Source organism: Hemibagrus wyckioides, linkage group LG19, assembly GCF_019097595.1.
Source record: "Hemibagrus wyckioides isolate EC202008001 linkage group LG19, SWU_Hwy_1.0, whole genome shotgun sequence".
Taxonomy (NCBI): Eukaryota; Metazoa; Chordata; class Actinopteri; order Siluriformes; family Bagridae; genus Hemibagrus; species Hemibagrus wyckioides.
Window position 1 is genome coordinate 20,265,001 of NC_080728.1, and position 12,715 is coordinate 20,277,715.

The window sequence follows — 12,715 nt, forward strand, 5'->3', positions numbered from 1 at the left end:
TGACCAGTCCTGCCTGCTCCTGACCAGTCCCAAACTTCTGCTCAAAGTATCTCCAATCTCACCCACTCCTACATGAAGTTTAACCCTTCATACCCTCTCTTACTGGCTCCTACAGAATAACTGATCAATTCTGTCCACTGAAACAGAAACCAGACCACACCAACTACTGCAAAAAGTTTGATCAATCCCATCCTCTCTTGAAGAACATTTGTCCAATCCCATCTGCTCCTGCAGAATAATTAACCAATTCTGCGCACTCTTACAGAAACTTTGACCAATCCCAGCCATTGCTACAGAAAGTTTGACCAATTAGCTCCTGCTCCTGTTCAGAGTTTAAACAATCTCACCTGCTTCTGCAGAAAGTTTGACCAATCCCACCTGAGGACTGAGACCAAGCAAGCTCAGAAAACTCGGGGTCTCAGTATGAGAGCTGACTTCACTTCACCAAACTCTCATAAACTGGGTTAACTGGTATCATGATGTGGGTTTACATCTCGTTAAGGTGATCCAGACTTTCCTCATCAAGTCCTGTTCACATTCACTGTAAAAAGATCAGATCTCACACTGCTTCAGATGCTTGTTGGAAAAGCTGGAGATGGATCGTGTTAAAGCTTTATATTTTACTGCAGAAGAACAAGAATATGAGGTATACAATAACCACAAAAAGCAATACTGTCACTGCTGCAGGGTGTGGGGCAAAAAAGAACTGACTGTGTAAATGAGTGAGGGCATTTTATTTAATTTCACATCACACTTGATAATATAAAAATATGATAAAGCTGGAAAAGACATTTAAATACGTTCAGAATTTATTTGCTTAAGGAAGGATTCATGATTTCTACACTGATTTCTATACTGGCTCCTCCCCCCAGTACCAGGGGAGCTCGTTTTAAACAGGTAACAGAAGAATTGGTCAGTAAAAGCCTGTCTCACAGCCCTGCCCTCTGATTGGTCCACGGTGACAGGATGCAGCAAATCAGGGAGTTTCTCCTTCCTAATCATGCTTCTACTGTGCAGCACTGTCATGTCACCTTCCTCGTCTGGGTCTACACTTTACAGCCTTAAACTATTGAAGTGTGTCTTGAGAATCCCAAAGATCATTTCCATCCTGAATCTAGTATTTTCCTGATCTGCTGAAATCACCCCTGAGGTCCAGCAGTGGCAGTGGAAATGGAGTCATCAGGAGCTTCCTGCAGGTGAACCCTCTCAGGTGTCTCCAGGGAACCCAATGAAACTGATCTACAATGTAGAATGAACAGAAATATTTGAAGAAAACTGTGTTTAAATAAAGACCATATGGATACAGATAGAGAGCCAGTGTTTGTTCCAAGCACAGCTGAACACAGGTTTGTGTAAACAGGTAAAAAAGGCATTACTGAGCTTTATATTCATGTTCCATTAAACCCCAGTTACTGCTAGATACCTTATGAAGTTATATCCTAATCATAATAGACTTTAGATGCTTTATATACATACAAGACATTAATAATAATCAGTTACCTCCTAATAAATTTATATAAAATTATAAAAATGTATAACATAAAAATATGAGGATTATAAAACCCTGAAGGATTCTGTCTCTTCCTAAAACTCTATCACACCCTAGAGATCCTTTCACAATACGAGTCCTGATCTCCATGAGATCCCTGAAGAACGGTGATGTTTTACTAATCCCTCATTGTGGTCATCTTGAATCGATCCTGCCCCAGAGCAGGTTAGCTGTGTACAGTATGTTGCCATGGCGATCTACCCAGCTTAAAATCTTTGAGAGTGTAACTTTGGGTTATGAGTTTAACTCTGAAATCCTGCTTTGTGGTACATCCTATGATTATTTAAAGGGAGTAGTGTGAGTACAAACAGCTGAGTGTCATTAGTAATCTGGTGACTGTGAACAGCTTGACTGGAGGTCATGTGATGAAGTTGCAGGCTGAGGATCATGGGAGTTGTATATAAATCAGTGTTGTGACAGTGAAGGTGGGTTTCATTCACAGAGGTTTTGTTCCATTTAAAGAACTGATGTTTTTTTGTCCTCAGTATTTTTTTTCACAGTCGCTTATGTTAGAAAAGTGTCTACATTTACACGAGTCCTTCACCACCAGGGTGCAGTGTGACATCATACAGATGTGGTTTAAGAATGCTCGTCAGAGGGACAGGAATCCCGTGACGACTCCGAGGAAAGACGAGACCAGTAGGTGGCAGTCGTGTTTCGTGTACATTGAAATTGATCAACATAACGTGGTGCAATTGGTGTATGATATCAAAGTACCACAAAAGCTATTTAAAAGCATACGGAGCAGTCTGTTCTTGCAGTAGGCTACTCTGATGTCATAAACTGATCGGTCTGAGAAGCGCTGCATGAAGTCAAACACATTAAATGATGTGCTTGGCCACGGCATTTCTCTCAGAAGCAGATTAAAACAAGCAACAAAGAAAGTAAACGTGTGGAATTCATATTTAACATTTTCAGCGGTGAGTTTTTAATGTCATAACTTCATGGTGTGAGGTTTTATTGCGTGTGATGGAAGTGGGAAGAGCGCGTTGCCCTGCAGGCAGCTGAACCTGGAGCGCGAGCATCCATCAGGATACGTTTAAAAAATATCTTAATATTCTACAAATGCGCCCTTCTTCTACTTATGCACTTGTTTTGAGTGTAATAGTTAAAACATATTGTGCCTAAAAGCTATTTTAAGCTATTGTTATAATATTATAGCAATATGTAAAAATTTGTTTATGGACTGGTCAAATGGCTCTATCATTGAACGTTTGATCGTTACTGTAGCACTAATATATTATCTTATGTCACGTTTATATATTCTCTAAAACACTTCTAAATATGAAATATATCTATCTATCTGAACATGGTCTCTGTTTAATAATCATTGCGGTATCTCCCTCCCGCAGCCCGCTGCTATGTACAGTCCTGTAAACTCGTGCACTCTGAAGCTCGCTGGACCGAACAAGCAGATGTGCGTCCGCTGACTTTTGTTGCTTAAGGGTCAGTGCAAGTTTTTGATTTGACATCTTTTATTAGCTGATTTTTAAGAAATGCAAAACTTCTGTCAGGGAAACCTGTTTAATGTCTGTAAGCAAAGACCTATCCACACCTATTCACATTTATGTAAGTCCACCTAGAGTATAAATTTTAATAAAATAACATTTAGTAAAATTATTACATGGATGCTACAGTATTGGGACAATAAAAGCTTTCCCTTACCGACCCCTAACCCTACCCAGTAAATACTTTATTCTTAATAAAGACTCAATAGGCTCGATAAGGATCGTTTGATTCTTACCTGCAATTATCTTGTCATGTTCATATTTTTGTCTAAAACACATCTAAATATGAAATATATCTACAGTGAACATGTTAAATAAAAAAATTGGAATGTAGTCTAGATCCAGATATCCTGTTTTTTTAGCCTCTGCCTAATATAATATAGTTATATTGTAATATTTGTTCATTTTTTCACCCCTTAAAACTAGGCTACAGTCTGAAGGATTGTAGTAATGTGATTTAAAGGCTAAACAGTTGCAGTTTGTATAGTGCACGTTTCAGTGTGTGAAGTCGACCGCACCCAACGCCATCTGGGGGTTTTGTATATTGAGGCATTAAGCAGATGTTTTTTTATCCAAAGGGATTCGCAAAAATTCTCTCCTTTTTAATTTTCATATCCAAATGGGCTGAATTGATGAAACATTTATTTATACAATATATTGTTATATATAAACCTAACCTTTTGTAACTTAATTTAATACCTCTCCTATAATGTGCTTTGCCAGCGGATGAGTTAACCTCTCTCCAGCGCTTATTTCCAGCAAGCGACAGAGATGATAAAATGCTTGAGAGCCACATTTTTGAAGTTTACTCTTTTTTTCCTGCTTGAAACCTGCATTGAACATAACTTACGTTATCGTCCGCCGTTATACATACAGTATATCCGTTATACTGTACTGTTTATATTGTGTGATTGCCTACATTTTAGTTTAACACCATGAACTCCAATTTACACTTAATTTTCTTATTTTTGTTTGCATTTTTCGGTGTTGGAATCTTACTTCCCACATTCATCCGAGTTTATGTAGCGCATTTCTTTGACATTAAATGGCATATAAAAAAGCTTTACAGGAGCCTCCGCCTACTACAGTAGTTTTGATATACTATCTGATTTAATATTGTTCGTTAATTGTTTCACAGCTTAAATATACATTAATATACATAGACAGCAGGATGTTTCTGAGGCGATCTCTTCGCCTTTCTTCCCCAAAGAGGTGCTAAATGTAATTTCCATGTAAAACCCGGTTCGAGCCGTGTTCAGACGATCTGAGATATCTTCCCCCACAATGCTTCTCCCACACTGACTTTTAGGGTTGGGGAGGGTCTACTCTCATGAGTTAGATTGTCAATCATGGACAAGGACATGCACAGAAGGATCCCTATTTATAGGGATAGACATTAGGGTAAACTGGTTACAGGTGACACAATCAGGAGAGAGAACAATAGGTCAGGCATTACTCGAAAGACACACAAAAAAGCAGGCTTGGCGGGTTCACCTGCCAGCGCCCTCCTCAGGCCTGGCAGGGAACAGTCCAGCAGTTCCTGACTGTAGTATCTTTTAGTTCTTCAAACCAGAACTTTTCGATGGCAGCAATTAAATCAGTCTTCCTAGTTGGTTTTGCTGTTTTTCTAATATAGTCTTTCATAGCATGCCACACCATCTCAATGGGATTCATATCAGGGGATTCGGCTGGAGTCTTGACCCAGTCAATGCCCTCTGCTGCAATGACTTTTCTTGCAGCAGTGTGCTTCGGGTCATTGTCCTGGAAAAAACGGTGGTGGACTCCGAAGTTTTCCCTGATGTATGGGGCGGCGGTTTCTTTTATGATAGCTTCCTCGAAGAAAGACCGGTCCATTATCCCTTCAAATATTGCAATCGGTCCTGGTCCAAGTCTGGATATTGCCCCCAAACATGAACTTTCAAAGGATGCTTTGGTTTTGGTTTGAACACACGTCTTCCTCTTTTACAAAACGACATAGTGGCAAAGCGATCCAAAGCCACCATTGTTTCATCAGTGAAAATTACGTCGTCAAACAGCTCCTTCCCCTCGATCCATTTTTGAGCTTGTTGAAGTCGAAGCTCTTTATTTGTGTCTCGGATCATGGGACAATGTTGAGTTTTCCCATACCTCCATCCACAAGTTTTTGTCTGACACTGCATATGGATCGCTCATGCGACATTATGTCGCTAATGTCCACACCAAAGTCATGAAATGGTCCATTTTCAGAAGACTCTAGACTCGGAGTCTCCAAAAGAGTCGACATCAATACAGGACTGTCGCCAGCATCAACCGGACCGTCTGTGGAGGTGGACTGATCTGTTGTCGGCGGACGAGACGGGGGTGCCTTTTCTTTCAAACACTCTTCCAACCAGCCTACTCTTGCCTCCAAATTCAGAAGCTTTCGTGGGAATGCCATTAACTCGTGCTTCAAAACTTTCACTATGGCGGGACACTGGTTTTTAATCAGTGCAGCCTGAAGAAACCAACGTTAAGAGTAATTTTAATACATTTATTACAACATGGACATGTACATGAGTGCTTATCAGTGTTACAATAAAAACAATTACGTACCGATTTCTTTTTTACAAGCCATGGTTTGTTCTCCTTTCCTGATTTCTGTAGAGACATTTTGATGGTTAACACAGAAGTGCAACACAAACTGAACAAGAAATGGTGTAAATAAAAATACTTTCCTACCCTTTGTTTTTTGCTAGCGCAAATGGCGACTTTCTTATAGAATGTCTTTGCCTCCATGTCTGTTGTGAGATTAAATTTTCTAACAGTTTAGTACCACGGGTCGATGTGCAGCAACCAAATAAGTGACACTTTTACATGAACTGCAAATGCATACACTGTACATTGGCTAGTTTGATGCAGCATTTTATAGCTTAGGATCTCCCCCCAAAAGATAGTGTGAATGTTTTGGTATTAACTGCATTTACAAAACAAAACCGATTTACCAGTTGAAAAGACTGTGAAATGGTTAGGACAACCGCCTGATGCTTGTTTTTTTCAAAGCCCATTCAGATGTATAACTTTTAAAGATAAAAATGTTTAGGACAACTACGTAGTGTAGTAATGTAAAATAAAGTGCCTAATTCATGTTTAAGTATTTATTGGGTAGGGTTCGGGGTCTATGTGAGGAGGGATTTCATTGTCATAATAATGCAGCATCCACTTTATTATTTTTATAAATATAATCTTTTATACTCTGTTAATTATATCCTGTTAATCTACAAAAATACTGACGTGCAAATAGTGTCTGCCAATATATATGTGACTTTTGTGATTTACTGTTTTCTGCATAAACTCATCCTACATAATGTAAAGAACATTCAGTGAAAATATAATCTTGATATCCTTAATATTGAATATTAACAAGATCATGTAAAAGATCATAATCATACTGAAATTAATGGTTAAATTCAAACTTTGATGCTCCTTATCTCAGAATTTGATTTCTGGGTTTTCACAGGCAGGGTAACACAGCATGTAATTACTATTTAACACTTATTGAAAATGTAATACTTTTAAGAAATAAACTGGAAACGGGATCTTCTCAGGTTCATTCAACTATTTTGAGTAAGTAGCATCTATTTGTGCAACTATATTGCAACTATTTGCACTTAGTGAAAATCGCGTCCATTTTACTTGGTGTAAGTAGCATCTACAACTATATGCACTTAGTAAAAACAGCGTCCATACCTAATAAAATGTGCTATTTTCACTTAGCGCAAATCTATCACTATTTGCACTTGTAATTACACTTGTAGTGTAAAAAAAAACGTATCAAAGCCATTTGCACTTAGTGTGAATAGTATCTAATGCTATTTGAATTTGGCGTTAATAGGCGCTAAATAGCTGTCTGAGGAAAAAAGCTAAATAGCTTTCAGAGATGCAAATACGGTCATTTTTAAAAAAGTTAAAATAACAGTATTAAACTCATGCAATATAGGGATTAAGTTGTACTGTTTTATTTATAAAGCCATATACATCAACGTGTTTGGAGTAATGTGAACAAGCAGATGTTCAAAGCAGATAAGTTATACCTACCTTATTATTAAAACAGGTAGATGCACATGCAATGAGTAAAGTTTCACTTTTATGCGTATTCTCAACGTAGCTTAATGCATTAAGTAGTTTTATTAATACATTAATTTCACTATTCACAAATAGGCCTAATATATTATTCATCACTCTAAACACGTTAATGTAAATAATGACATTATTCTCAAAATATTACGAATTTAATCCCGTATTGCTACGAATATTGTGATTTTTACTTTATTCTCATAGTGTAAACTTTATTCGCGAAATATTACTACTTTGTCACAAAATTTTGCATTATAATGACTTTAATCTCAAGAGGTTTTCCATTTTAATTTTTATCTTTGCACAGGCATCTTTAAAGTTGAACAAAAAAAGTTATGCGCAGATGGCAGGACAACACCAGCGCAATTAAGTATTTACAAAGCACATAAAAATACTTCGCAGCTTTACACTAAATTTATACATATTCATTTAAAATGTAAATATTATTATATATAAAATATTATTATATATGTATTAAAGTATTAATATATATACACTATATTGCCAAAAGTATTCGCTCACCCATCCAAATAATCAGAATCAGGTGTTCCAATCACTTCCATGGCCACAGGTGTATAAAATCAAGCACCTAGGCATGCAGACTGTTTTTACAAACATTTGTGAAAGAATGGGTCGCTCTCAGGAGCTCAGTGAATTCCAGCGTGGAACTGTGATAGGATGCCACCTGTGCAACAAATCCAGTCGTGAAATTTCCTCACTCCTAAATATTCCACAGTCAACTGTCAGCTGTATTATAAGAACGTGGAAGTGTTTGGGAACGACAGCAACTCAGCCACGAAGTGGTAGGCCACGTAAACTGACGGAGCGGGGTCAGCGGATGCTGAGGCGCATAGTGTGAAGAGGTCACCAACTTTCTGCAGAGTCAATCGCTACAGACCTCCAAACTTCATGTGGCCTTCAGATTAGCTCAAGAACAGTGTGCAGAGAGCTTCATGGAATGGGTTTCCATGGCCGAGCAGCTGCATCCAAGCCATACATCACCAAGTGCAATGCAAAGCATCGGATGCAGTGGTGTAAAGCACGCCGCCACTGGACTCTAGAGCAGTGGAGACGCGTTCTCTGGAGTGACGAATCGCGCTTCTCCATCTGGCAATCTGATGGACGAGTCTGGGTTTGGCGGTTGCCAGGAGAACGGTACTTGTCTGACTGCATTGTGCCAAGTGTAAAGTTTGGTGGAGGGGGGATTATGGTGTGGGGTTGTTTTTCAGGAGCTGGGCTTGGCCCCTTAGTTCCAGTGAAAGGAACTCTGAATGCTTCAGCATACCAAGACATTTTGGACAATTCCATGCTCCCAACTTTGTGGGAACAGTTTGGAGCTGGCCCCTTCCTCTTCCAACATGACTGTGCACCAGTGACCAAAGCAAGGTCCATAAAGACATGGATGACAGAGTCTGGTGTGGATGAACTTGACTGGCCTGCACAGAGTCCTGACCTCAACCCGATAGAACACCTTTGGGATGAATTAGAGCGGAGACTGAGAGCCAGGCCTTCTCGTCCAACATCAGTGTGTGACCTCACAAATGCGCTTCTGGAAGAATGGTCAAAAATTCCCATAAACACACTCCTAAACCTTGTGGACAGCCTTCCCAGAAGAGTTGAAGCTGTTATAGCTGCAAAGGGTGGACCGACGTCATATTGAACCCTATGGATTAGGAATGGGATGTCACTTAAGTTCATATGCGAGTCAAGGCAGGTGAGTGAATACTTTTGGCAATATAGTGTGTATATATATATATATATATAAAAACTGTGTCTATTTCTTTCAGAATTTATTGTGGATGTTTTCTCACAATCACTACATTACATGTGCAGTTAACAAATTTATTGAACACTTTTTAATGTAACGTGATAAATTAAAATCGTATTTAACAATAGTATGAAGACTACATAGCAAACTTTGAGTGATTATACTGTATAATGTGCTCTGGCCAGAGTTGTACCATGTGTCACCTGGTGGAAATCCTGTGAAGTACAACACATGCATTTAAATACTACAGCGCCGACTTGCAGAAGCTCGCGGCACACTGTGGGCGGAATCACGGCATGCCACATCTGTAAATACACTACCAGTCAAAGTTTGGACACACCTTTTAATTAACAGCACCTCAGATTAGAGGCGTTATGAAGGCTTTACAGAGCATCAGTAGCAGACATATCTCAATATCAACTGTTCAAAAGAGATTCTTGTGGATTTCGGCCGCCTTCAGCATTGTTTTACAATGTAGAAAGAAATAAACATCAGGAAAGACCATGGGATTAGAAGGTGTGTCCAAACTTTAGACTGGTAGTGTACATTCAATGCTGAAATGAGGCAGCTCCTAAACAGCTGGAAATTCCATAAAAAAAACAGGATTCATGATTCCAGCAGGATCCAGGAATTTTTTTGACTGTTCTGGTACAAACTCACAGAGTTAGGAATACTCTGTATCTGTGGGATTGTCCTCCTAGTACTCTTCTATTTCAGACTCAAGTAAATTAACTAAACCAACAAAATCAACTTATTAAGTTTCACACAGTTTTTCTGTAGTCGTGTTGAAGACATGGCCAGTGTTCCAGATTTAAAAGAATGTGATGAATGATAAGTTTATAACTGTGTCTGTGTAATAGTAGTTAAAATACGGTTCATATTCTTTATGAAAAGAGTCAAACGTCAAAAGACAATTTCTTATTAAATCCAGAGCTGTTTAATTGCAGACTACAGAGAGAGAGAGAGAGAGAGAGAGAAAGAGAGAGAGAGAGAAAGAGAGAGAGAGAGAGAGAGAGAGAGAGAGAGAGCAGTGAGGTGTAAGTGAGATTTGCATGAACAGGACTGAATAGTTTCATTTTTCCCAGAATAGCAATTGGTGGTCCATGCTTCAGTGCTCTGTGAGTGTTTATAGCCCTGTGACTTTAACACTTCATGACTGAGAGCTGCTGCTCAGCAACTTCACCCACAGCAACCATGACTTTGATCAGCGTCTTCATCTGCACACTGGCCCTCTGGACTCAAGGTGAGAGTTTAACATCAACTCACAGCCTCACACACTTCATTTCATACTAATTCTACACCACTTTAGAGCACAGAAACACAATCTATGTTTCTCTTCAGGATCCAGAGGTCAGGTGACTGTGACTCAGACTCCTTCAGTGCAAACTGTTGCTCCAGGAAACACCGTCACCATCAACTGTAGAACCAGTAGCAGTGTGTATAGTGGTAACCGTCTCGCCTGGTACCTGCAGAAACCTGGAGAAGCTCCTAAACTCCTGATCTACTATGCTACTAGCTTACAGTCAGGGACTCCAGCTCGTTTCAAAGGCAGTGGATCTAATACTGACTTCACTCTGACCATCAGTGGAGTCCAGACTGAAGATACAGGAGATTACTACTGTCAGAGTTACCATAGTGGTGGAGTGTTCACACAGTGTTAGAGCGTGGTACAAAAACCTCGGTCAGTGAGAGTACACAGAGAAGCACTGCTGCAGCTGGGAGAGACTGCAGGTGCTGAGGGGGAGGATGTGATACAGCACAATGACACACACTGTGGACCAGAGAAAACACACCACACTAACACACTAATACACACACACACACACACACACTGTGGACCAGAGAAAACACACCACACTAACTCACTAATACACACACACACACACACACACACACACACACACACACACATACACACACACACACACACACACTGTGGACCAGAGAAAACACACTTTAACTGAACATATCTTACTTCTTAACAAACCATTAGATAATAATAAACTCCCTTTAACATTCTTTAATGAGTATAAATCAGAGAATTATTTGAAATCAGTAGAAAAAATGAACATTTTAAAATATATTAATTTATTTCAGTTCTGGACAGATGACCCTGAGTTATACAGCAGTTTGTGTGAAACATCTCAATGATTCTTTATTTGTAACTAGATGACATTAATTAGAAACTCTGTAAGGCACTGGGTTGAATTTCTACATTAATTATTAACACCAGTGATTTGCAGTTTCTTGATTTGATTGAATGTGAAATGGAAAAAATGTTTTTCTGTAGAGATTTCACAAAAACACTGCAACATCAGCAGCACAGTCAACAACCTGAGCACTACAACAACCACACAGAAACTCTGACCAGTCCTGCCTGCTCCTGACCAGTCCCAAACTTCTGCTCAAAGTATCTCCAATCTCACCCACTCCTACATGAAGTTTAACCCTTCATACCCTCTCTTACTGGCTCCTGCAGAATAACTGACCAATTCTGTCCACTTAAGCAGAAACTTTGAGAAACTCCACCACAACAACTCCTGCAAAAATTTTGATCAATCCCACCCTCTCTTGAAGAATGTTTGTCCAATCCCATCTGCTCCTGCAGAATAATTAACCAATTCTGCACACTTCTGCTGAAACTTTGACCAATCCCAGCCATTGCTACAGAAAGTTTGACCAATCACCTCCTGCTCCTGTTCAGAGTTTAAACAATCTCATTCATTTGTTTGAATGAGTGTGATTTGTTCATTCAGGTTCAGGTCGCGGTTGGAAACAGTGCTACACATAACCATTACTAAGTTGCTGCCCAAGTGCGAGATGTAGCCAAGTTCCAGATGTAGCTTGTGACTGTATCTCGAGATTCTTCACAGTGCAATACAATTAATAATTCCTGTTTATGGATTAGACAAACTCTAGTTTTAGTGACTTTCACCAGACAAAATAAAAATAATGGAAAATGTGATGCAGGGAAATTTGTCATAAATTGTTGACATGGAATGACCCAAACTCATTAATCAGCAGATCTAATGAAAACCCAGCTCTTCTGAGATCATTTTCTCTATAACATTCTAACAGATTAATAAAGTAACATATTCCCTCTCCACCTCTCTCCAACACCATGTCCTGCCTTAAATGTTTTTGAATGATTTTTATTGGAACTTTCTCTTCTTCAACACTTTTAATGGTACTTTCTCTTGGGTCTCTCTCAACTCTTGATGTTATTCCTCACTGATAATTCACTTGAGATGTATGTAATCTTGGGAAATGTAGTTACTCAGGCGAAGAGGCAGGTAAATGTATATTGTACATTAAGCAAAATAAAAATAAAATAAGAAGGATAAATTACTAATCTCTTTCTATTGCCAAAACTACCGTCTGTGGCAAACAATATTTGGACATGTTTGTCACTAATGGCAGACGTGTTACCAGAAGATTGATAGAAATACCAGAAGACTGATAGAAGTTCACCACTACTGGCAAACTGTTGTGGCAAACCAGCACTGAACATATTTCCCAGTACTGTAAGTACTGGGAACAGTAAGTAACTTCTCATTATTTCTCACTTTCACATCCTGGTTTTAATGATTCATAAGAAATAAACATGAGGTGTGTCCATATAGGAAATTAATCCACAGTGCGGTGTGATAAAGCGCAAAATGAAGCACAGGAGGCTGTTTTATAGGTTATATACAAAATATAGTACAATAGTGGAGTAAATAAAGTGTAAGGTGGGACATTTAAGCTTAAATGTTATCAGAGTTGATCTTTGGAATATAAAGGGTTAATTTAATCACG

At 39.0% G+C, this 12,715-nt stretch overlaps 1 gene segment (V, D, J or C); it reads left to right on the plus strand.

Moving 5' to 3' along the window:
• Positions 1-10,096: 10,096 nt before the first annotated feature.
• LOC131369906 (Ig kappa chain V region K29-213-like) lies at positions 10,097-10,578 on the plus strand. The segment is given in 2 exon segments: positions 10,097-10,160; positions 10,259-10,578. Coding segments are annotated over 2 exon segments (369 nt in total).
• Positions 10,579-12,715: the final 2,137 nt, after the last annotated feature.